This window comes from Poromitra crassiceps (assembly GCF_964638095.1).
Source record: "Poromitra crassiceps genome assembly, chromosome: 13".
Lineage (NCBI taxonomy): Eukaryota > Metazoa > Chordata > Actinopteri > Beryciformes > Melamphaidae > Poromitra > Poromitra crassiceps.
The window spans coordinates 37,260,830-37,285,788 of NC_139644.1; the positions used below are offsets into that span (position 1 = coordinate 37,260,830).

The 24,959-nt window shown below is 45.1% G+C and overlaps 2 protein-coding genes across 2 annotated transcripts in view; one reads left to right on the forward strand and one right to left on the reverse strand.

Annotated features, from left to right (window-relative positions):
- Positions 1 to 388: 388 nt before the first annotated feature.
- On the reverse strand, positions 389 to 8,834 carry desi1a (desumoylating isopeptidase 1a; the record flags this gene model as incomplete). The annotated part of the gene is made up of 6 exons (XM_083650214.1): positions 389 to 479; positions 4,602 to 4,724; positions 5,342 to 5,451; positions 7,363 to 7,432; positions 8,184 to 8,205; positions 8,744 to 8,834. The coding sequence occupies 6 exons, from the start codon at positions 8,832 to 8,834 to the stop codon at positions 389 to 391; spliced, it is 507 nt and encodes a 168-aa protein (XP_083506340.1).
- Positions 8,835 to 10,811: 1,977 nt separating this feature from the next.
- flii (FLII actin remodeling protein) overlaps positions 10,812 to 24,959 on the forward strand; it is a 36,848-nt gene continuing 22,700 nt past the window's right edge. The window contains exons 1-7 of the mRNA XM_083650187.1: positions 10,812 to 10,926; positions 14,038 to 14,148; positions 15,226 to 15,297; positions 15,600 to 15,680; positions 19,583 to 19,830; positions 21,959 to 22,062; positions 22,703 to 22,878. Of these exons, the coding sequence (XP_083506313.1) occupies positions 10,864 to 10,926; positions 14,038 to 14,148; positions 15,226 to 15,297; positions 15,600 to 15,680; positions 19,583 to 19,830; positions 21,959 to 22,062; positions 22,703 to 22,878 (855 nt within the window). The 5' untranslated portion in view covers positions 10,812 to 10,863. The remainder of the gene's footprint in view (positions 10,927 to 14,037; positions 14,149 to 15,225; positions 15,298 to 15,599; positions 15,681 to 19,582; positions 19,831 to 21,958; positions 22,063 to 22,702; positions 22,879 to 24,959) is intronic.

A 24,959-nucleotide genomic window follows, 5' to 3' on the forward strand; every position in this document is an offset into this window, starting at 1 on the left:
TATCTCACTTCCCTCCCGGATAATAAGAACCAACATTCAGTGGAGGAAACATTCAGTGGAGTGTTTTGTCCACAACTTCACCGGCCTCTTTCAACATTTACCAACCAACTATTTGAAGGAGAAGAAAGGATCTCCACAATGATGGTTGGTTAGCTGCCAAAGTGGCTGTTTGAGAAACTGACATGAGGTTTGGACTGGAGAAGGCTCAACTGGCCAATCCGTGTCTCAGCTTCAGCTTCCAACATGGCTATATGCTTGGATAGCAGTGTGCAATACTGTTATTAGAACAGAGACAAAGAGAGAGAATATGAGTTCCAGACTTCTTCTGGCTGCCTGAGTACAATGGAAGAGACCTTCAGGATGCCCTGTGACTTTGGATGCACTTTGCTTAGTTGTTTCTCCCTCCGTTGATGACGTTCCCCCCTGGAGGGGCGATGTGGATGGAGTCCAGGATGGGCCGGAGGATCTGGCCAAATGGCCTACAGGGAGGGAGAGGGGGGGAGAGTGGAGGGGAGAAGGGGAGAAGGTCTTTTTTTCAGACTGAAACATGTTTTGGTTTAGCTGCCTTAAATCTAAACGTTGCCAAATGTGGCTGCAGGTGTAAAGTGCTGTGTGTGTCTGTGCGTGTTGGAAGCGCCCTGGACATGATTTTCAAAGCATTCTGAGCTGAAGAAAACGTTCCCTGTGGACACGGCCGCTAAGTGTACTTTTCCCACACTATAGTGCATTGTGCTGCCATGCATGTGAGCATCTCTTCACACAGTTATGGTAAATGAACAACCACGTACAGCACAGAGAGTTATGGTAAATGAATGGTCACGTATACAGAGAACTTCTCAGGGCAGCTTCACTGCTGTAAGGACCATTCATCTAGGAAGGTTGTATGCTAACTGCAGGGGTAGCAAAGGTAATGGTTGCATTATGCATGTGTGTGTGTGGGTGTGTGTGTGTATGTGCGTGCATGTGTGTGTGTGTGTGTGTGTACGTGCGTGTGTGTGTGTGTGTGTGTGTGTGTGTGTGTGCATGTGCGTGTGTGTGTGTACGTGCGTGTGTGCGCAAACTGCCCGTGCGTTTAATATGCTTTGTCTGCATTCTCCTTGGCTTTTTCTGTTCTGCGCAGCACTTTGAACAAGTGCACACACTGTAAAGCACTTTAACAGTGTAATAATTTGTATTTAAGTGCTCTATAAATAAAGTTGACTTGACATCAGGACCACAGCAACTCTACTGCTGCCTGTTTTATCTTCAGGACCACAGCAACTCTACTGCTGCCTGTTTTCATCAGGACCACAGCAACTCTACTGCCTGTTTTCATCAGGACCACAGCAACTCTACTGCTGCCTGTTTTATCTTCAGGACCACAGCAACTCTACTGCTGCCTGTTTTATCTTCAGGACCACAGCAACTCTACTGCTGCCTGTTTTCATCAGGACCACAGCAACTCTACTGCCTGTTTTATCTTCAGGACCACAGCAACTCTACTGCTGCCTGTTTTCATCAGGACCACAGCAACTCTACTGCTGCCTGTTTCTCTTCAGGATCACAGCAACTCTACTGCTGCCTGTTTTCATCAGGACCACAGCAACTCTACTGCCTGTTTCTCTTCAGGATCACAGCAACTCTACTGCTGCCTGTTTTCATCAGGACCACAGCAACTCTACTGCTGCCTGTTTTCATCAGGACCACAGCAACTCTACTGCTGCCTGTTTTCATCAGGACCACAGCAACTCTACTGCCTGTTTTATCTTCAGGACCACAGCAACTCTACTGCTGCCTGTTTTATCTTCAGGACCACAGCAACTCTACTGCTGCCTGTTTTCATCAGGACCACAGCAACTCTACTGCCTGTTTTCATCAGGACCACAGCAACTCTACTGCTGCCTGTTTTCATCAGGACCACAGCAACTCTACTGCTGCCTGTTTTCATCAGGACCACAGCAACTCTACTGCTGCCTGTTTTCATCAGGACCACAGCAACTACTGCTGCCTGTTTTCTCTTCAGGACCACAGCAACTCTACTGCTGCCTGTTTTCTCTTCAGGACCACAGCAACTCTACTGCTGCCTGTTTTCTCTTCAGGACCACAGCAACTCTACTGCTGCCTGTTTTCATCAGGACCACAGCAACTAATGCTGCCTGTTTCTCTTCAGGATCACAGCAACTCTACTGCTGCCTGTTTTCATCAGGACCACAGCAACTACTGCTGCCTGTTTTCATCAGGACCACAGCAACTCTACTGCTGCCTGTTTTCATCAGGACCACAGCAACTCTACTGCTGCCTGTTTTCATCAGGACCACAGCAACTCTACTGCTGCCTGTTTTCTCTTCAGGACCACAGCAACTCTACTGCTGCCTGTTTTCTCTTCAGGACCACAGCAACTCTACTGCTGCCTGTTTTCTCTTCAGGACCACAGCAACTCTACTGCTGCCTGTTTTCATCAGGACCACAGCAACTAATGCTGCCTGTTTCTCTTCAGGATCACAGCAACTCTACTGCTGCCTGTTTTCATCAGGACCACAGCAACTAATGCTGCCTGTTTCTCTTCAGGATCACAGCAACTCTACTGCTGCCTGTTTTCATCAGGACCACAGCAACTACTGCTGCCTGTTTTCATCAGGACCACAGCAACTCTACTGCTGCCTGTTTTCATCAGGACCACAGCAACTAATGCTGCCTGTTTTCATCAGGACCACAGCAACTAATGCTGCCTGTTTTCATCAGGACCACAGCAACTAATGCTGCCTGTTTTCATCAGGACCACAGCAACTACTGCTGCCTGTTTTCTCTTCAGGACCACAGCAACTACTGCTGCCTGTTTTATCTTCAGGACCACAGCAACTCTACTGCTGCCTGTTTCTCTTCAGGACCACAGCAACTCTACTGCTGCCTGTTTCTCTTCAGGACCACAGCAACTCTACTGCTGCCTGTTTTCATCAGGACCACAGCAACTCTACTGCTGCCTGTTTTCATCAGGACCACAGCAACTCTACTGCTGCCTGTTTTCATCAGGACCACAGCAACTATACTGCTGCCTGTTTTCATCAGGACCACATCAACTATACTGCTGCCTGTTTTCATCAGGACCACAGCAACTCTACTGCTGCCTGTTTTCATCAGGACCACAGCAACTACTGCTGCCTGTTTTCATCAGGACCACAGCAACTCTACTGCTGCCTGTTTTCATCAGGACCACAGCAACTCTACTGCTGCCTGTTTTCATCAGGACCACAGCAACTCTACTGCTGCCTGTTTTCATCAGGACCACAGCAACTCTACTGCTGCCTGTTTTCATCAGGACCACAGCAACTCTACTGCTGCCTGTTTTCATCAGGACCACAGCAACTACTGCTGCCTGTTTTCATCAGGACCACAGCAACTACTGCTGCCTGTTTTCTCTTCAGGACCACAGCAACTCTACTGCTGCCTGTTTTCTCTTCAGGACCACAGCAACTCTACTGCTGCCTGTTTTCTCTTGACTGCAGCAAAGTCAAACTGAATGGGCACACTGTCGCAGAAAACTCTCAAATGACTGGTGGCCAGCGGTGGCGTTAACCGAATATTTTCGGTCTTTTACCGATTATTTTTAACAACGACAGAAAGATCTGAAGGCTTTCTATCATTTCAACACAGGTAATAATAGATTGACCAAATTTTTACGACCCTGTCTGTCGAAATGAGACGCAACAAGAAAGTCTAACGCAACCTTAAAGTGAAGACCCTATCCGATGCCTAACATCCTCTTCTTCTAAATAACAGACGCTTCCAACTTGTTGCATAAAATCCACTTTTACGTCGAGTTGGAAGTTGGAAGTGGTGTCATCTGTCGCTATCTAGAAGAGGATGTTGTGCATCGGATAGGGTCTTCACTTCAACTTTCTGGCTCAGGTAAATAATATTTTAAGATGTAGCCGCGAGATCGGAACGCTGGTCTGATGGGGAATGCTAAGTGGATCCCCGGGCGCTAATGCTTAGTATGAGCGAGAAGCGCCCGGCTAGCGGGGTAAACGCAACCTCTGCTGATGGCCAGATCATTCCTTGTGCCTTGTGACCACTGAAAATAGACCAAAATGAGTTTGTCTGCTGTATGGAGTGATACTGTAATCCTGGACTATTACTGCAGCAGGTGAACAGCAAAAACTAGAATTTCACTTTTGGTTTGCTTGCCAAGGACAGGTAAACTACAAAATGTACCACCTAAGAATCATTTTGACCAGCAAAAATATTAAATTTTTCAAATACATATGTCCCTTACCTGTTTTCCACGCTATTCTGTTTATAAAATCAGCTATTGATGGTCATTTAAAACTGAGCAACTTACTACAATAGATCAAGTTTGTGATTCATCATTAAGCGCAACTAAATTCAACATTTTGATTGGATCAGTGTAACAGAGAGCATATGGTGGCCTGCATGGACAAAGCTTCAGAACAAGCAAAGAGCTAAAACGCTGTATCATTAAGGCATTAATTTAGAAGTGGTGGGTGCCCCTTATTGATGAACAAAGACCAATTTTCTGATGCCGTCTGATGCATGCATGGCAGATACCAACTTCAGAGCCTGACTGCATCTCCACCTCCACAGGCAGACTGAGACACACTCACGTGGAGAGCACTTCAGATGGAAGGTCGGTGATGTACGAGGGGATGGACCTGCCCGTGAGGAACTGAGCCACCTCGTTGGTGAACGTGTTGCAGTTGTGCTCAAACAGCCGATACCTGTCACCTCTGGAAGAAAGAAAGGAAACATGAATGAATCCGACAACTGTTTCAGAGGATTTTGACTAGACAACAAAAAGATGCTAAAGATAAACAGATGTATCTTTCGCCTATAGACTGAACTGGTCAGAATTTTGAATTTGGCAACAAATAACCCTTTGAAAATTTGACAAAATGTATCCAGACTGTCTTACCTGAAGCATTAATTGATATACCTTATAGTGTATATAACCTAATTTTAATTGTTACATAACAAACAAATTGCAGTTGCCAGTCCTGTCCACTAGGGGGCAGAGCGAGGGAGCGGAAGATCAGTCATCAGAGAACAGGTTGAGGTTTTCAGATCTATTTTTATGGTGAATAAACAATTATTGTTAAGGCTGTCTCACCTTCACCTTGACAAGCTTTCTGCTCTAAGGCAAGGAGTAGAGAAGACCACCACTAGTTCATAGTCACCAAAAATATTATAGACTGTAGGATTATCATCAAGGATTTTGTGTCAACTACTTTGTAAAGTAAGCTGTTAGATCATCTCTATATCAATAAAGTGTATTGTAAAGTGTGTGTGTGAGAGAGAGAGAGAGAGAGAGAGAGAGAGAGAGAGAGAGAGAGAGAGAGAGAGATACCTGTATGCGCTTTCTCCCAAGGAAGAGAGGTAGTCCATGAAGATCTCCTCTGACAGCTCAGTCTCTCCCAGCTCCACTACTGTGTCTGGAGGACCGAGCATCGTCCCACCCTGACAGACAGACAGATAGGCAGACAGAGAGACAGACAGACATGCAGACAGACAGACAGACAGAGAGACAGACAGACACGCAGACAGACAGACAGGCAGAGAGACAGACAGACAGACAGACAGACAGACAGACAGGCAGGCAGGCAGGCAGACAGACAGACACACAGACAGACAGACAGACAGACAGACAGACAGACAGACAGACACACAGACAGACAGGCAGACAGACAGACAGCACTTAATGGTAATCTAAAATTATGATCAGAAATAGTACCCTCACTAGTTATTTAGGATACAGGCAGGATCTCCATTACAATACACACAAAAGAAGCATTCAAGAAGTCCAAGGATCAACTGAACTTCAATAGTGTGTATTCTTAAGACAGTGTGTATTAAGATAGTGTGTATTCTTAAGACAGTGTGTATTAAGATAGTGTGTATTCTTAAGACAGTGTGTATTAAGATAGTGTGTATTCTTAAGACAGTGTGTATTAAGATAGTGTGTATTCTTAAGACAGTGTGTATTAAGATAGTGTGTATTCTTAAGACAGGGGAAGTCCATCCATTGATTGGAAGGAAGCCAGGGAGACTAAAGAGTTCAGAAAGAGCAAAGTGCTATTGATGAGCCAGGAAGTAATAAAGTCCCAACTGCCAACGTTACAAAAGTCCAGATGAGCCTCTATAGAATATCTATGAGCTGTGCTACCTTCTGCTGCTCAATAGCCAATAGTCAGTTAGGAAGCTCCAAGCACAGCTTATCAGCTCAACATACCGATAAACCACGTGTTATGAAACCCAGTGGACAGCTTTCTACTTCTGCACTGACGCCAATGCGAGAAATCGCAACATTTTTTTTAAATGTTAAAATGTCTGAGTTTACAGCAGAAATAATCATGATTACAGCCTGGTTTTGGTCTGTATAGCTGATTTCACCTTTCATAACAGCTGTGAATGGTCATAACAGCTGTGAATGGTGAATTTTTATATAACTCACCCGTTTAGAGTAAAATAGATGATAGAAAAAAATTATGTTTTGGTTGTGATTGACAGGTGGCCTGTCCAGTGATCATGCAGCTTGCTGATCATGGACCAATAGCAGGCAGCCCTGTGGGAAACCCCTGGTCTGGAGAACCAAGATGGCAGCGGCCAAAACAACAAACTGGAGGCTTCAAATCGGGAGTCCACAAACCAATGGTGCATCACTCATGTAGTATTGCTGTATTATACATGTTTTTATACATGTACCCAGCGTTGGTTAGTTCTTTATAACGTGACTATATTTATAACTTTTATAACGCACTCCAGTTTCCGGTTTATAATTCGGGTCTGCAGCCAGAGTATAACAAAGGAAATGGCAAGCTGCAACAAAAAGAAGTCACGTTAAACCGGAACTTGTACCCACAATTATTTGTACAGTGGGGCATTCAAAAATAAGGTAGATACCGTTCATTAGAAGGCCTCCTGTAAAATGACTAAACCACTAAACTAGTGTAGTTTAGTCATTTTACAGGCAGCCTTCTAATGAACGGTATACCTCAAAACAATGAACAACCAACATGGTGACACGTTCAGTCACTCGTCGTCACTTTGAAGAAGCATCGCTGTTCAATGACACAACAACATCACCACTTTCTTAGTGCCAGGAATCAAACCAGCAACCTCTTCAGGTGTTAGCGGGTTCTCTCTAGCTCTCGGTTTCCAGGCACGATGCAATACACTCGTCTAGAAGCTTTTGCGTACCTTGGGGTTTGTATGTATCTTGCGGAAGTGGGCCACAGCCTCAGCACCAAAAAAGTTTGAAACTCCCTTGCTTTGCTCTGCCTGAAGTTAGTTGGCCTACATTCTCATCGTGGGCTCGTTTGATGAAATGTGGGAAACAACAAACGTCAAATTCCCTGGTTGCAGTCTCACCGGCGAACAGCTGGAGATCCCCACCCCTCCGAAGAAGAACTCGTCCCCGTACACAACTATGGCCGTGTGCCTGGAAGAACAACACAACAATATCAATACCGTAAAGCCAAGTCCCAATGAAACAAACAAATCAAACAAGCTCATGCCAATGGATTTTCTGATTGCCAGATAGTCTTATTAAAAAGAAAAGAAAAGAGTCAAATATTTGTATTGAACAGCCAAATCCGATTTGACTGATTTCCTACCTTTCCCCAGAATGCCTTCCAACAAGACACCAGGAATGAACGGGTTGTACTCAGCTGTCAGTTTTATGTCTCACTCTCCTTACTCAAAAAGCAACATGGTCTTGTGTCTACATCTGGTCTATTGAGGCTCCACTGCCAGTGGAGAAATGGTTCTATCTTCCTTCTCTTCAATGGATTTCTCTCCCTGTATGCTTGCTTGTTGAATGTCAGTGGAAAATGGTGAGCCTAGAAAGAGCTGTTTGAGATAGTGGAACACTTTTCTTCTAGCAAACTGGGCCCATAAAGCTACACAGAACATCGCCAATAGCTGTTTTTAATCGTGTTGAAGTGTTTTAGCGTGGGCTTTTTCCTTTCATCCCTGCTTTCTTAACCTCTGCGTTGAGACCAGAAATATGGGTCACTGCCTGGCCTATTTGTGATGAAGCACACATAACATGGGAAGCAATAGGTTTTCATGACCCAGCTGGACTGACGTATTAAACCAGGCATTTGGGTCAAGGCCAATAACCCTGGACTGTGGACTTTAAAAGCAACATTAACAGTCGGGAAAAGGGAGGGGGGGGGGGGAATTCATACCAAATGCCATCCAGTTGCTTTCCTGTAAGAAAAAAGGATATTAGTGAGCAGAGAATAGTAAATCATGTGTTATTAGCTAGAGTGTAGTGGAGGGTAAACACAGTTCACCCACCTCTTTGAAATAAGGCAGTTTACTCACCTATTTTCAGATCAACTGTATCGGGAAACAAGGCGGGTAAACTACTCTCCTTAGATATTTTGCCACCTACTGTATGTATTTGCAAACAGGTACAGTACAAGTGGTCGATTTGCATGTAAAATTAGGCTACAAAACATCCCCACGGACCACATCTAACAAGTGGATGCATGCATTTAACAGTTTGTGCTACCAGGATGGACGTCAACACCTTAATATTAATCAGGGTGTACCTGACAATAAAATGAAAGTCAATCACGCTTTTTTTCGTACATAATTTTGCGTAAAACTTAACTGGACCATGGCCAAATCATAGTAGCCGAGGACTAGGAGAAGTAAGCGACTTATGACGAGAGCATCATCATCCTATCTCACTGAAATGTCGCCAAGGCCAGCGGTGGAAGAGATTTTTGATGTCACTCACCTAACATGATGGGACTGAGGCTGCGAGCCATTCCTCTTGACAGGTCGTAAATATACAGCTGTACACTGTAACTCGTGGCATTCTTATCCATAATGTCAACCCCAAAATACAGCTGTCTTTTTTCTGTTAGCTAACAGCACAGCTGACAGCTGGGGTCTTCTCTGGTACCAGTGTCAAAACAACCACAACAAAAAAGCACATATAGAATTTCCGCTTATAACTTTCAAAATAAAGGACTTGCGTGTCACAAAAGTCTTACAAAGTGCTTGAAGAAGACTTTTATTTTGAAGGGTAACGTTACATTTCCTGTATTAGTCTGGCTATTTCTAATTGGCTTGACACGACTCGGTCGTGTTGGTGTTTGCAGCTGATTCTGACCGACCGGCGCCTGTGGAATGGTCACGACCAGATCAAGCAAAGAGGTTGTCACGACGAGATAAGCAGTTCAGTTAATGTCATCAAACTGAACTCTTCTTTTTCAACTGTATTCATAACCAGACACAATTCCTTGTGTGAAGTGAAATTCATTGAAAGATAAAATGCAACCAATCAACAGAACCTCGGCGCCCCCAAGCGGCACCGTGTGTCCGGTGCATGGTCCGGTGTCTGCCCTCTGTCCCGTGTGCAACGGCGTTGGAAGCACGGTGCGGTGGGCGCTGCAGCACCCCCTGGTGGCAAGAGATGTAAAAAAAAAAAAAAAAAAAAAAATTTTTTTTTTTTTTTTTTTTTTTTTTTTACAGTGCACCTGAACGCAACATGCAAAATACCCGCTGAATAAGTGTCCAAATGTTCATGTAATTCTGGCCAATACTCCACTTCTGTTATAACATTTCAGTCTGGAAGATATAATCTTTATGACTACCTTAAAAGGCTAAATGAATAGCTTAGAAAATGAATAGCACCGGGGGCCCATGGTACTATTAATCCGGCCCTGGATATATCGGAGGAATAGCAGGTAGGCTATCACTGTCCCTGAGTCCTGAGGGTAAATTGAGTAATGCTGCAGAGAAGAGGAGAAGACACTGAATAATGACATCACAACAGTATAATCCTAATGTTAATTTAAAATTTAATATTCCTCTAAATATGGCTAAAAGTCCAAAAAGGGTGGGAGAGAGAATGAGGATTCCAACACAGCAGTGGGAGCAAGTGGTGACATGGAGGTGAGTGAGAAAAGGTGACTGAATAATGACACAACAGTCTAATCTTAATATTAATATTCCTCTAATCTGGCGACAAAGTGGCCAAATTTTTTGGCGCCCTGCGGGCGCCGTCAGCCGTCCCCCCCAATGTTGAATCGGTGACAGCACCCCCTACCTAAAAGTACTTCCAACGCCACTGCCCGTGTGTGTCTGTCTCTCTAATATAAATCATATTTGAATAGACAAATTCCTCGTATGTAATCTAATCTTGCATATTGTGGCAATAAAAGGGATTCTGATTCCGAATAGAACAAGTTTGTATTAAGATTGTTTAATTATTTATTTATTTATTTATTGACCAAAACATGAAGTGGCCATTTGGAACACCCTATAGGCTTAAGGGAACCATGCCAGAGTTTTGACATAAATTAAACAATAAAAACATTAGACATATAGCATACTGGGACGTTTACCCAATCCGCATTGGAGTAATTAGGCTAAATATGAAAATAAATAAATACAAAATAAGCAATTTGTCAAATAAATAAACACATTATGTATATTTGTGTGCATATGTATTTATCTACCTACCCCCTCCACACACACGACACACCCACACACCACACCCACACCCACCCACACACACGCACACGCACGCACGCACGCGCACACACACACACACACACACACACACACACACACACACACACACACACACCACGCCCACACGCACACTCACACGCATACGCACACACACACACACACACACACACACACACACACACACACACACACACACACACGCACACACACGCACGCACGCACGCACGCGCACGCACGCACACACGTCACGTGACGTCAGGGTGTCTGTCTGCACCGGTGACGAACAGTGACGACGCGTCCGCCTCTTTGCTACTTCTCTTCAACTTCAGACCAAAATAGACTGGCGAGAGGAGCGGCTGACATTCTGAACGAGACATGGCTGCCACCGGAGTTCTTCCCTTCATAAGGGGAGTAGACCTCAGTGGAAACGACTTCAAAGTAAGGATATATGCAATATGATTAGATTCCACATCGATAGCTTTATAACAAACGCTTAGCTAACCTAGGTAGCTAAAGCTAAGCCCTGTAGTGTCGCAGCACAACACAGCGACGCTAAGCTAAAGGCTGAGCTCGCTAAAACATTAGCTTACGACGAGTTTAGCTCACTAGCATTGGGCGTTAGCCAGTTGTCATTATTACAGTAGTTATGTCTTGACCGCAAGCTTCCTGTCCTGGCGTTTATCAGAAGCGAGCTCTGTTTTGGGTGTGGATAACGTTTAGCTTGTTTGCTCGTTTTGGATAGTTTTCCATACGTTAGATGTTGTTGTAAACGAAAGCCACTCTGGTTGTCATGTCTGGGCTAACGTGATGGTAAGTCAGAAGCAGAAGGTGTCAGAAGAAGCTATATGTTAAGCCAGACCAGGGGTTTTCAAAGTCTGAGACTGTGGGCCTCCCATCAGACAAAGCTCGGAAAAAGGCACCCCCCTCGCTCAATTCCTGGAGGCCTATGGGATCATAGTTATTTGGTCCCAGACAGTCAACAATTGAGCCAACTGATGTTGCTGTTTGACATATGACTACACCAAATGCATGAAAAGGTCTGTCTGATGGCATGTATTAGTTTCTGACTCTGAGAAAGTGGGAAAACAGTAAAATTCCCCAAAACTACTGTATCCCTGAACTATCTCTCTAACCAAATCACACACATTTAGGCTATTCTGTGTGATCTTATTTTGATAGCTAATGTAATGTTGTTGTTTTCACTTCCATTAACTGAGCCTTCCCTGAAACTGCTTGGACTCCCCCCTGGGGAGGCCCACCTCCCACTTTGAAAACCTCTGTCTGAGCTAGACGTTTGGTTTAACATTAACCAGTCCAGTTTTGATCAATGTTAAGTCAAAGTCATGGCCACAAACATGACAGAGTATTTTGGGTGGCTGTAGTAGCCAGCTCGTCATACTTTTATATTTGACCCACAGAGCAAGCTTAGTTTGGAGACAGGAAAAGCAGCCCTGGCAGCCGGCATGATTTGGCATGTATCAGAACTGAGCTGACATCACTGTTTGTGCACTGCCATGTCAGTACCACAGCTGTACAACAAGCACGGTGGGGAAGTCACTTCTTCAATTGTTAGCCATCAAATGGATTCAAAACACATTTCAGTGTAAGGCGATAAGATAACAAGCACTGCAGACTGGTCAGTTACAGTAGTTACCCAACCTGTCCTGAGCAAGACAATGTAGAGGAGGCAAAATATGACCGCTGCCTAAATGTCTGTTGCCTTAGTTACTGAAGTTTGTCAGATTTGTGCCGTCACACACTAGGGATGGGCATTTTAAGCAATTTAAATACTCGAGTACTCTCCTTGTATTATGAACGAGTACTCGAGTACTCGCGCGGGCGGGGGGGGGGGGGCGTCTGTGTGATTACTATGGTAATGACGGAGCAGGGGTAATCTGCTGTGTGTGGGGCTGTTCACACATAACGTTTGCATTTTTGCATGGAGAAAGCGCTACCTGGAGCATGTGAGGAGAGGGACTGACTGACTGTGATATTAGGTGAGGTGACGCTCAGCTAACGTCTAAAGCCTACCTCAGACAGCATCTCCGATGGTTGGATGGATGGCATTAGCGCTTCGGAGCGGACAATATTGTTGTGAAACAAGCGAAGGCTCAATTCCAATACATGTCCATTGTCCAGTATCATCCATTTTACTTACACTAACGTAAATCCACGGATTACAAGGTCCGGTGTTCTGCCAAAAAGTGAAAACTGACCACTGACCAGTGTGATTAACGTTACAGCTGCAGCTAAATAGTGATCACCATGAAACGATTGTCTCCCAAAAAGCGATTCTTTCTCCACATTTCTTGTGACTAACGTTATGGGAAACGACAGTGTAGTCAGTAAACTACTGCAAAGTTTTGAATGAGTTGTATCGGGCGTGCGCTATGAAGAAGCGTGCATCTGTCTCCTTCGGGAGCATATCTTCAGCCACCATTTTCGGGATGAGCTGGAAAACTTCCGGTTAAAACTTTCAAAATAATGTTACTTGAACAAAAGTAAATAGCTTATTTATGCACGTTGGAGGAGAAAAGGGTATTTCAACGAACGAAGCAGCAAACCTTGTATCAAAATACTCGTTGTGATGTTATATGGCGTGAAACTATGGCTGTAATGCATTACTCAAAATAAATAAGGTTACAACTTGCGTTACAATAAGCCTTTTATTTTGAAATCAACAAAGCGTACTGTACTTGTACATTCTGGCTGACTTGACGCCCGTGCAGTTCATGCTGCCAGATCCACATAACGATGCATGCGTAGATTTAGACCATTTTTAAAGGGGTGGGGGGTGGGGCGAGTACCCGGACAGCGGAAACGTTACTCGAGTACTGACGTTATGAACGAGTACCCGAGTACCCGAGTACTCGTGCCCATCCCTATCACACACCCACAATGCACCTGAAACCAGAAAGATGGTGATATGCTATCTAATCTTGTATTGACACACACACACACACACACACACACACACACACACACACACACACACACACACACACACACACACACACACAAAGTACTATTCTCATTCTGTATTAATGAGGTTAAAAATAGTCTGTTTTTGTTAGATATTGGATATAGATGTGTACTTTAGATTGCCTGTTGGAATTTGTTGGCAGTTCAGAACAAAGATATGTTTACAGTTGAATTGCAAAAGCCTTTTCATTTTGAGGAGTTATTTGCTGGCCGTACTCAAGAGGGGTTACTGCCAGTTGCACACACACATCTTTTATGAGTAACCTGTAGGATCTTACATCAGTATTTCAAGCTCAAATGATTTGAAAATAACTGTTGACAATGGCATTACTTTCTGTAGGCCATGTCACCTAGTTTCAATAAAACCCCACCACCTCCATCACAGGCACATATTATTTTTATTGACAATGCCGGCAAGAGTACATTTCAGCACCTTATTTGACACTGATATATTGATCAAATATTGTACACAGGTTTGATCAAAGTCACTATGTATCAACATTGCTGTTCATTCTCTGGTCTGACAGCTGTCACTTTTCTCCCTCTCTTGCTCTTCTGTCTCCACAGGGCGGTTATTTCCCAGAGCACGTCAAGTCTATGAGCAGCCTGCGATGGCTCAAGCTCAACAGAACAGGACTGTGTTACCTCCCAGAGGAGCTGGCCTCTCTACAGAAGCTGGTGAGACTCTGTCCTAATCGCTCATTATTTAGCTGGCCAAGGCACCTCCTCACCTTCACTGTGGATTATCTAAGGGATCATCAACTCCTGTGTGCGTTCACTGATTTGAATGCACGACGTGGAGGCGAAGAGCCACCCGACGCCTCAGGTGGAGGGTGGCTCTTTGCTGAGCTGCGTCGACCTCAAGGGGAAACCAACGAGGGACGGTATAAATTAGGGGTGGGGGAAAAAATCGATTCACCTAAGTATCGCGATTTTTAATGTCACGATTTTTTGGATCGATCTTTTATTCCAGAATCGATAATCGCAAATTAAAAAAAAAAAAAAAAAAAAAAATTTTTTTTTTTTTTTTTTTTTTTTTTTTTGGGTGCTTGCAGTCAGGCCACTCACTGAACAGCAGGCCAGGCGCCGCCTACTGGTTTACTAGTGGTTTTATTACTTTATTAGTTAGTCTGAAGTAATAATTACACTTCAGGGTTAAAGTGGGTGCATCTCATTGTAAAATTGGACCCAAATCTGGCTTCAAACGGCCCAAATTTCACGCGCGTTGGCCCATATCGGCCTGGCCTGCTTGGTATCTAATGCCCGGCCTGAATTATGATCCCAGTCCGCCCCTGTTTTTAACTATATCGCCCAGCCCTACTCATGATATATAATATACAGTCTCTAGTGTATGATTCAACTTTTCCCATGTTCTAATCTAGTGTAAAAAAGCAAACAAACTGAAAAAATAAAAGAAAAAAATAAACAAAAATCGCAATAAATCGTAATATCGAATCGCAATAATCGTAGAATCGCAATAATCGTGAATCGCAATATATATCGAATCGGCACCAAAGTATCGTGATAGTATCGAATCGGGAGATAAGTGAATCGGCACAGCCCTAGTATAAATGGGCGATGAGGTGTGTGTGTGTGTGTGTGTGTGTGTGTGTGTGTGTGTGTGTGTGTGTGTGTGTGTGTGTGTGTGTGTGTGTGTGTGTGTGTGTGTGTGTGTGTGTGTGTGTGTGTGTGTGTGTGTAGTGCTCTGTGTATCTGTAATTGAAACATTTTTCTGTGTTTATCCTCCCTTTTCAGGAGCATCTTTCAGTGAGTCACAACAGCCTGACAACCTTACATGGAGAGCTGTCCAGCTTACCTAACCTACGGGTAACTCTCTCACATACACATACACACACGCAAACAAACAAACACCATGCACACACAAACACACACACACACACACACACACACACACACACACACACACATATCCATAAGACACATGGAGATATTGCTGTAAACATACAGTATAGTCTAGACTTTTTTGTTTGTTAATCCCATTGGGTTTGATTGGATGGTCTTCTGGTCCAAACACAGTTTTGTTAACTTGTGTTTCCTTTTTCCTACAAATCTATAATCACGACACTAACATATAATAATGCCCTAAATGTGTTTCATGATGTGTGCAGGCGGTGGTAGCCAGAGCCAACCACTTGAAAAACTCTGGAGTCCCAGATGACATCTTTCAACTGGACGACCTCTCTGTGCTGGTACACACATCAGATTTAATATGTCTTCACTCACCACCTCTGTCCCCCAGTGTCCCCTTCTCTCCTTACCCACCCACCCCTTGACTCTGTCCCCCAGTGTCCCCTTCTCTCCTTACCCACCCACCCCTTGACTCTGTCCCCCAGTGTCCCCTTCTCTCCTTACCCACCCACCCCTTGACTCTGTCCCCCAGTGTCCCCTTCTCTCCTTACCCACCCACCCCTTGACTCTGTCCTCCAGTGTCCCTTTGTCTCATTACCCACCCACCCCTTGACTCTGTCCTCCAGTGTCCCTTTGTCTCATTACCCACCCACCCCTTGACTCTGTCCCTCACTGTCCTTCTCTCCTTACCCACCTATTGACTATGTCCCCCAGTGTCCCCTTCTCTCCTTCTCTCCTTACCACACCCTTGGCTTTCTTGCAGCCTGCCACCACTTATCCAACAACAGCCTTTGCTTAGTTTCCTGCGCTCCAGTGCCTTCCTTCTTTACACCTCTATCAGGCCGCTCCTGAACAGCCTTCTCTTTCCACAGCCGTATTTCCTCTGAGGTGACTCACTGCTGTTATTGCTTTTCGCCACTATTCTTTACTTTGCCAGAGGGTTACAGCAGCAAGGCACAGAGGGTTACAGCAGCAAGGCACAGAGGGTTACAGCATCAAGGCACAGAGGGTTACAGCAGCAAGGCACAGAGGGTTACAGCAGCAAGGCACAGAGGGTTACAGCAGCAAGGCACAGGGTTACAGCAGCAAGGCACAGAGGGTTACAGCAGCAAGGCAGAGGGTTACAGCAGCAAGGCACAGAGGGTTACAGCATCAAGACACAGAGGGTTACAGCATCAAGGCACAGAGGGTTACAGCAGCAAGGCACAGAGGGTTACAGCAGCAATGCATAGGGTTACAGCAGCAAGGCACAGAGGGTTACAGCAGCAAGGCACAGGGTTACAGCAGCAAGGCACAGGGTTACAGCAGCAAGGCAGAGGGTTACAGCAGCAAGGCAGAGGGTTACAGCAGCAAGGCAGAGGGTTACAGCAGCAAGGCACAGAGGGTTACAGCAGCAAGGCAGAGGGTTACAGCAGCAAGGCACAGAGGGTTACAGCAGCAAGGCACAGGGTTACAGCAGCAAGGCACAGAGGGTTACAGCAGCAAGGCACAGAGGGTTACAGCAGCAAGGCACAGAGGGTTACAGCAGCAAGGCAGAGGGTTACAGCAGCAAGGCAGAGGGTTACAGCAGCAAGGCACAGAGGGTTACAGCAGCAAGGCACAGAGGGTTACAGCAGCAAGGCAGAGGGTTACAGCAGCAAGGCAGAGGGTTACAGCAGCAAGGCACAGAGGGTTACAGCAGCAAGGCACAGAGGGTTACAGCAGCAAGGCACAGGGTTACAGCAGCAAGGCACAGAGGGTTACAGCAGCAAGGCAGAGGGTTGCAGCAGCAAGGCAGAGGGTTACAGCAGCAAGGCAGAGGGTTACAGCAGCAAGGCACAGAGGGTTACAGCAGCAAGGCAGAGGGTTACAGCAGCAAGGCACAGAGGGTTACAGCAGCAAGGCACAGAGGGTTACAGCAGCAAGGCACAGAGGGTTACAGCAGCAAGGCACAGAGGGTTACAGCAGCAAGGCACAGAGGGTTACAGCAGCAAGGCACAGAGGGTTACAGGAGCAAGGCACAGAGGGTTACAGGAGCAAGGCAGAGGGTTACAGCAGCAAGGCAGAGGGTTACAGCAGCAAGGCACAGAGGGTTACAGCAGCAAGGCACAGAGGGTTACAGCAGCAAGGCACAGAGGGTTACAGCAGCAAGGCACAGAGGGTTACAGCAGCAAGGCACAGAGGGTTACAGCAGCAAGGCAGAGGGTTACAGCAGCAAGGCACAGAGGGTTACAGCAGCAAGGCAGAGGGTTACAGCAGCAAGGCACAGAGGGTTACAGCAGCAAGGCACAGAGGGTTACAGCAGCAAGGCACAGAGGGTTACAGCAGCAAGGCACAGAGGGTTACAGCAGCAAGGCACAGGGTTACAGCAGCAAGGCACAGAGGGTTACAGCAGCAAGGCAGAGGGTTACAGCAGCAAGGCACAGAGGGTTACAGCAGCAAGGCACAGAGGGCTACAGCAGCAAGGCACAGAGGGTTACAGCAGCAAGGCACAGAGGGTTACAGCAGCAAGGCACAGAGGGTTACAGCAGCAAGGCAGAGGGTTACAGCAGCAAGGCACAGAGGGTTACAGCAGCAAGGCACAGAGGGCTACAGCAGCAAGGCACAGAGGGTTACAGCAGCAAGGCACAGAGGGTTACAGCAGCAAGGCACAGAGGGTTACAGCAGCAAGGCACAGAGGGTTACAGCAGCAAGGCACAGAGGGTTACAGCAGCAAGGCACAGAGGGTTACAGCAGCAAGGCACAGAGGGTTACAGCAGCAAGGCACAGAGGGTTACAGCAGCAAGGCACAGAGGGTTACAGCAGCAAGGCATGGTGAAATATGCACAGGAAGTCAGCAACTTTTGCCATCATTCTCCTGCCAAGCCATGCTTGATAAAGCGAGGTCAGTTTGGAAGTGTGTTGGCTTTAGGGGTGTCGCGGTATATGTATTCGTCCCGTGAGTTCACGGTACGGGCATCACGGTACAATACATGGAGCTCCACAACGAATACGCCGAATCCAGAAGGTGGCAGTAAAGCACCTAAACGAACGCTGTTTGAACGCCATTAAACGCCACAGAAGAAGACACGCGGAAACAACACGAGAAAGCCGTCCATTTTGTCAGTCACTTTAACTAACGCTATGGCGAGAGGCGAGGCATGCGAGATACCAGAGCTTGAAGAGCCACCACCTTCTTTTAAATCAGCGGTGTGGGAGAGTTTCGGGTTCCCAGTCGACTACAACAGCGATGGAGTGCGAGAGATTGATCGAACAAAGACAGTGTGTCGGCGTTGTTCGGCAGTTGTTGGGTACGTCGGTGGAAACACCTCCAACATGCTAACGCATCTCAGGCGACATCACCCAGATGCACCGCTCACTGGAGACAGGGTAAAGAAAACGGGTTCTCCCCGCTGCTTTTAACCATCCTGTGAATGCCAACACAGACCGACACAAGAAGATTACAGAGGCGATTGGCATCTACATTTCCATGGATATGTGCCCATATGCAGTGGTAGAGCAAGCCGGCTTCAGGCATTTATTAAACGTACTCGAGCCTCGTTACAAGGTCCCATGCCGTTCACACATGAGCGAAACCGTGGTCCCACCACGTCTGTCCAAGCGCACACGAGCAGTGATTGAGCACGGCCTGTCCACTGCACCCGCCGTTGCATTAACAACTGATGGATAGACGTCCCGTGCTACTGAAAGCTACCTCACCATGACCGCACACTACATCAAAAAGTGAGTGGGAAATTAAGAATCCTGTTGTTCTGTCCTGTTGAACAGCACACTAGCGCCCACCTAGCTGACAAGCTACAAGAGGCAGTAGCAGCCCAGCGTTACATAAACCCAGCACAGCCCTACATAAAATATAACCTAATGCAAGAGAGTGTATGCACTGTTAATGTACTGTTTACTGCTTGAAACAGGGCCATGCTGTACCAGTTTGTGACACTAGGTGGAGCACTAGTACTGCCTGTTCAAAATGAATGCCCAAGGTTCCAAATAAAAAATGAAAAAAAATGATTTTTTTTTTTGATTTTTCCCGCGTTGTACCGTACCGTATTCGTACCGAACCGTGACCCCACTGCAGTCAGTTTCACAGGTGTCTTATTTCAGGTGTCTTATGTATCTAATGTTTATCTTGATACTCTCACTTTCTTTCCATCAGTTGATGCTTTGCTGTCCTGAAAAATCAATTTGTTATGCAGACAACAAAAACACAAAAATGGCCCTGTCCATTTTTGTGTTCACCCAACACCTTCCCCTTCTCGGCCTTCAGGACCTGAGCTACAACCAGCTGACGGAGATCCCCCGGGACCTGGAGAACAGCAGGAACATGCTGGTGCTGAATCTGAGCCACAACGGCATCGACTCCATCCCCAACCAGCTGTTCATCAACCTGACTGACCTGCTGTACCTGGACCTGAGCGACAACAAGCTGGACAGCCTGCCGCCGCAGATGAGACGCCTGGTCCACCTGCAGACGCTCACACTCAACAACAACCCACTGATGCACGCCCAGCTACGGTAAAGATGCCACTGCCCCACACGCATTATGGGTTCCCGTAGAACGATAAGATAAGATCAACTTTATTGTCCCCGAGGGGAAATCTGTCTTGGGTAAAAAGTGCTAGAGACAGCTGCAATCACAAGCAGTCCAAAACAAATCAACAAACCAAGACAGAGTAACACTGAAACACGCTACAGAACATGACCAACAGATAATAGCATGTTGCACTAAGGCACAGTGGAGATAACATACTTCAGATGAGGAGAAGATCTGAGTTCAGATAAATTAATACTCATTCCAGGGAGTTCCCCAAGCCCCGGCAGCCGGCTATTTCTCCGCTTACTGGCCTCTGGCCTACCGGCTACTTTATAGATTTATTTATTTTTTATTTATTTTTACAGTGCACCTGAACGCAACATACAAGATACCCGCTGAATAAGTGTCCAAATGTTCATGTCATTCTGGCCAATACTCCACTTCTGTTATAACATTTCAGTCAGGAAAATGGAATATGTTTCAATAATCTTTATGACTAAAACGCTAAATTCATCATTATAAAAACCACAGCACAGTAAAGAGAGGCTGTGTAATTTTATGTGTTTTCTTCATACATCTAGCCTCTTAAATTTGTTCTCAAAGTGAACCAGATTCATGCATTTTAATTTAAAATGTACAATTTTTTTTTTTTTTTTTTTCTTACAGGGGGCATGGCCCCCCGAACCCCCCAAAGGGGTCCTAGCAAGATCCACCCACCACAATCTCTCCAGATCCTGTGGGAAACAAACAGTTATTATTATTTTCTTTGTTCTTAAAAATATAGTGTACATTGCCTGTTTGTGTTTTTATATTGTTTTATTTATAATTAAATAGAGCATTGGGCCTTTATAAGAATGTTTATTTGTATTATTTCAATTGTCACACTCATGGATACACATTTGAGGTTTGTTTATTAATTGGGAAAAGGACCACTGGAACAAACGCCGCGCAATCTGACTGGCTACTCAAAAGTTTGGGGAACTCTCTGTCATTCCCTCTTAATATTGCACCTGCCCTAATGATATTGCACAAGCCCTATTAAAGATAGACATGCTTTACTTAGACCTTATAAGAAGAGTGATGAACCACAATCCTAGATGAATTCATCACGATGGTGCACAAAACACACTGGAGAATAGCATAATGAGTAGGGGTGTCACAATATATCGTCCCACGAAATTTCGCGATAGTAAAACGTCACGATATGTATCGTTGATGAAATCTCATATCGTGGATTTTTTTTTTTTTTTTTTTTTTTTTTTTTTTTTCAAAAATAGACAAAGAAACGTCTTTGTTTGTTGAAGTTCAATGTGTGGAAAGTAGTTCAGTTGAACAAGTCTCTGAAGAGACACATGAGAAGTTATACAGGAGAGAAACCATTCAATTGAGTTTCTGGCAAAACTGTTTACTTGACAGGAAAAACTGAAGATGCATAAAAAATAGACTAAGAAAAGTCTTGTTGTTTGAGTTTGAAGAAAAACTGAAGATGCATAATGAGAATTTATACTGCTGAGAAACCTTTTAGTTCAAAGTAAATCTAAGTGACGGTGTAACTCATTCTATTTCAAGATAAGCCTTATCTCCAATCTCATGTTTTTTCTAGTTGTTATTGTAATAACAATTTCCCACAACAGCATGTTTTGTATTTGTGCATTTCAAATAAAATACTACTTTTCCAGTCATATATTGTCATTATTCAAGTTTAAAAAAATATTGTTAAAATCGTATCGTATCGTATCGTTATCGTGAACCCAGTATCGTGATACGTATCGTATCGTGAACTGAGTGTATCGTGACACCCCTAATAATGAGGTAAAGCTGCACAGAGCAAGATCTTTCTGTAATACACACTTTGTCAGCGCAGTGCAGTTTGTTGACATACTAGGAAATACATCTGTGATTTTGTTTATGGCTAAGGCAACACATGAATTATATGATAATATTTTGTTCAGCAATTATAGCTTAAAACGTAATGGTAAATTGAGTTACAAAGCAAGATTGTAGCCTTTGTTTTTGAGTGTTAACTGTCAGCTGTGCGTGTGTGCGTGTGTGCGTGTGTGTGTGTGTGTGTGTGTGTGTGTGTGTGTGTGTGTGTGTGTGTGTGAGCAGCCAGCTGCCAGCGATGGTGGCACTACAGACTCTGCATCTGAGAAACACCCAGAGGACCCAGAGCAACATGCCCACCAGCCTGGAGGGACTGACACACTTAGCAGGTTACCACTCAGTCTCACTCACACACACACACACACACACACACACACACACACACACACACACACACACACACACACGCACACACACACACATACCTACACGCACACACACCTACATACACACACACACACACACACACTCCTAGAAAGAAAATTAGAAAGAGGGGAATGCCAAATACGATTTTTATTTGGAAGGAAAGAATTAAATTATATTTAATACTACAGTATATATAATTATAAAATATATATATATATTTTATAATTATACTGTAGTACTGTATTAACAAATATAACAATCATTTCCTTCCACACAATTCTTTTTATTTGCATTCATTTGTTTTGGCCCCCCTAGTGCCCACTTTGAAGACCACTGTACTAGACCACCAGTGACACTCGCACACTGTGATACACTCCTACACACTTACACACTCGCACACTGTGATACACTCCTACACACTTACACACTCACACACTGTGATACACTCCTACACACTGTGATACACTCACACACTGTGATACACTCCTACACACTTACACACTCACACACTGTGATACACTCCTACACACTTACACACTCGCACACTGTGATACACTCCTACACACTTCTATGCTCTCCTTCTCTTCCTTGTCTCTCTCCCAGATGTAGACCTGTCCGGTAACGACCTGAGTCGGGTGCCAGAGTGCCTGTATACGCTGGGCAACCTAAAGAGACTCAACCTGAGCAGCAACCAGATCTCAGAGCTCTCCCTCTGCATCGACCAGTGGACGCAGCTGGAAACACTCAACCTCAGCCGTAACCAGCTCACCTCTCTGCCTGTAAGGACCACGCATCACACACCAGGCCTCCGCACTGTACTTCTCCTCTCATTGCCAGTGCTGCTGACTGAGCACATGTTTTGGGGAAAGAGTTGTTGCAATATTAAAACTGGTTTTACTTTGCGCTTTAACCAACGTACAAAAAAAAAAAAAAAAGGGGGGGGGGGGCACGGTGGCTCAGTGGCTCAGTGGTAGAGCTGTCGCCTCGCAGTCTGAAGGTCCTGAGTTCGATTCTCGCCTTGGACACTGTGGGCGCTGTGGTTGTGTTCCCCCCCATATCTTCAGTGCCCACTGCCCAGGTGGGGTATCTCGTCGTAAGGGCCTTTCTGTCTGTGTGGAGTTTGCATGTTCTCCCCGTGCTCTCCCAGGGGGTTCCTCCGTATATAACCCCCCCCACTAAAAACATGCAGAAGATCAGATCGTCATCGTCATCCGACCAGTGACGACAACATCCGAAGTCGGTCCCCGGGCGCTGTACGAGAAAGCGGCCACTGCTCCTGGCCTGCCCCAGGAGGAAAGGACAAAGCCAGGATGGGTTAAATGCAGAGGACAAATTTCACCGGCCACCGTCAGCATGTGTGTGTTGTAGTGTGTTGTGTGACAATAAAGACGGGCTGCCGTCTGAAAATCGTTTTAAAATCGTTTTAAATGCTTTTTTTCCCTGTTAGTGTCAAGCCCCATCCTCCGCTCCCCATTAAAATAGTGAATGAAAGAATATTGGACTGTAGCTCGAGATGCACCGATCCACATTTGCCCAGTTCCGATCCGATTCCGATACCTGAATTTGGATATCTGCCGATACCGATACTGATTCCGATACCAGAGCTCTTGGCAACTCTCCCAAGGAGCTGCAGTCTCCATAGTAGCTGGCTCCTACTGTGACATCAGTTATCATCATGGTAAACAATTATCTCATAGCATTAGTTACCTGGATCATAATATTACACAATATTCAATTAAACAATTAATAAAGGTCATTAGATATTTACAAAACAATTGATCCATTCAAAATTATGAAGATAATATTTCAACAAATAAGCAACAATTAAACACCCCTGCCACTTTACCACATTAAGGTCAAGTGGGAAGCCCCCCAAATATGTATGAGACTAAAATATCTCCAAAACTAAGGAGTTAGCTAACCGCTAAGGTTACTATCTCACTTCTACTACTACTTACTAGCACTGTTTCATGTTATGTTACGGTGTTATGACAGTCCGATATCCGATATGTGAATTATGTCATATCGGCACCCGATACCGATATCCCATCCCTACCTGTAGCTCTTTAGAGTCCAGTGGGAGTGATGCTACCTGCCCCTGAGCTGTAATCACTCCACTTCAGTCGGCATGGGTGTCTTTCTATTACCACTGTCTGCTGTTTTCTTTCTTTCTTTTACCTGCTTATCATTCCTACATATGATCTTGATTTGTTTCTGCGTGTTATCAGGTGGGAGCGTGGCCTAGTGATTAAAGAACACATCCTAAAACACATGTTATCAGGTGGGAGCGTGGCCTGGTGATTAAAGAACACATCCTAAAACACATGTTATCAGGTGGGAGCGTGGCCTGGTGATTAAAGAACACATCCTAAAACACATGTTATCAGTTGGGAGCGTGGCCTAGTGATTAAAGAACACATCCTAAAACACATGTTATCAGGTGGGAGCGTGGCCTAGTGATTAAAGAACACATCCTAAAACACATGTTATCAGGTGGGAGCGTGGCCTAGTGATTATACAACACATCCTAAAACACATGTTATCAGGTGGGAGCGTGGCCTAGTGATTAAAGAACACATCCTAAAACACATGTTATCAGGTGGGAGCGTGGCCTAGTGATTAAAGAACACATCCTAAAACACATGTTATCAGGTGGGAGCGTGGCCTAGTGATTATACAACACATCCTAAAACACATGTTATCAGGTGGGAGCGTGGCCTGGTGATTAAACAACACATCCTAAAACACATGTTATCAGGTGGGAGCGTGGCCTAGTGATTAAAGAACACATCCTAAAACACATGTTATCAGGTGGGAGCGTGGCGTGGTGATTAAAGAACACATCCTAAAACACATGTTA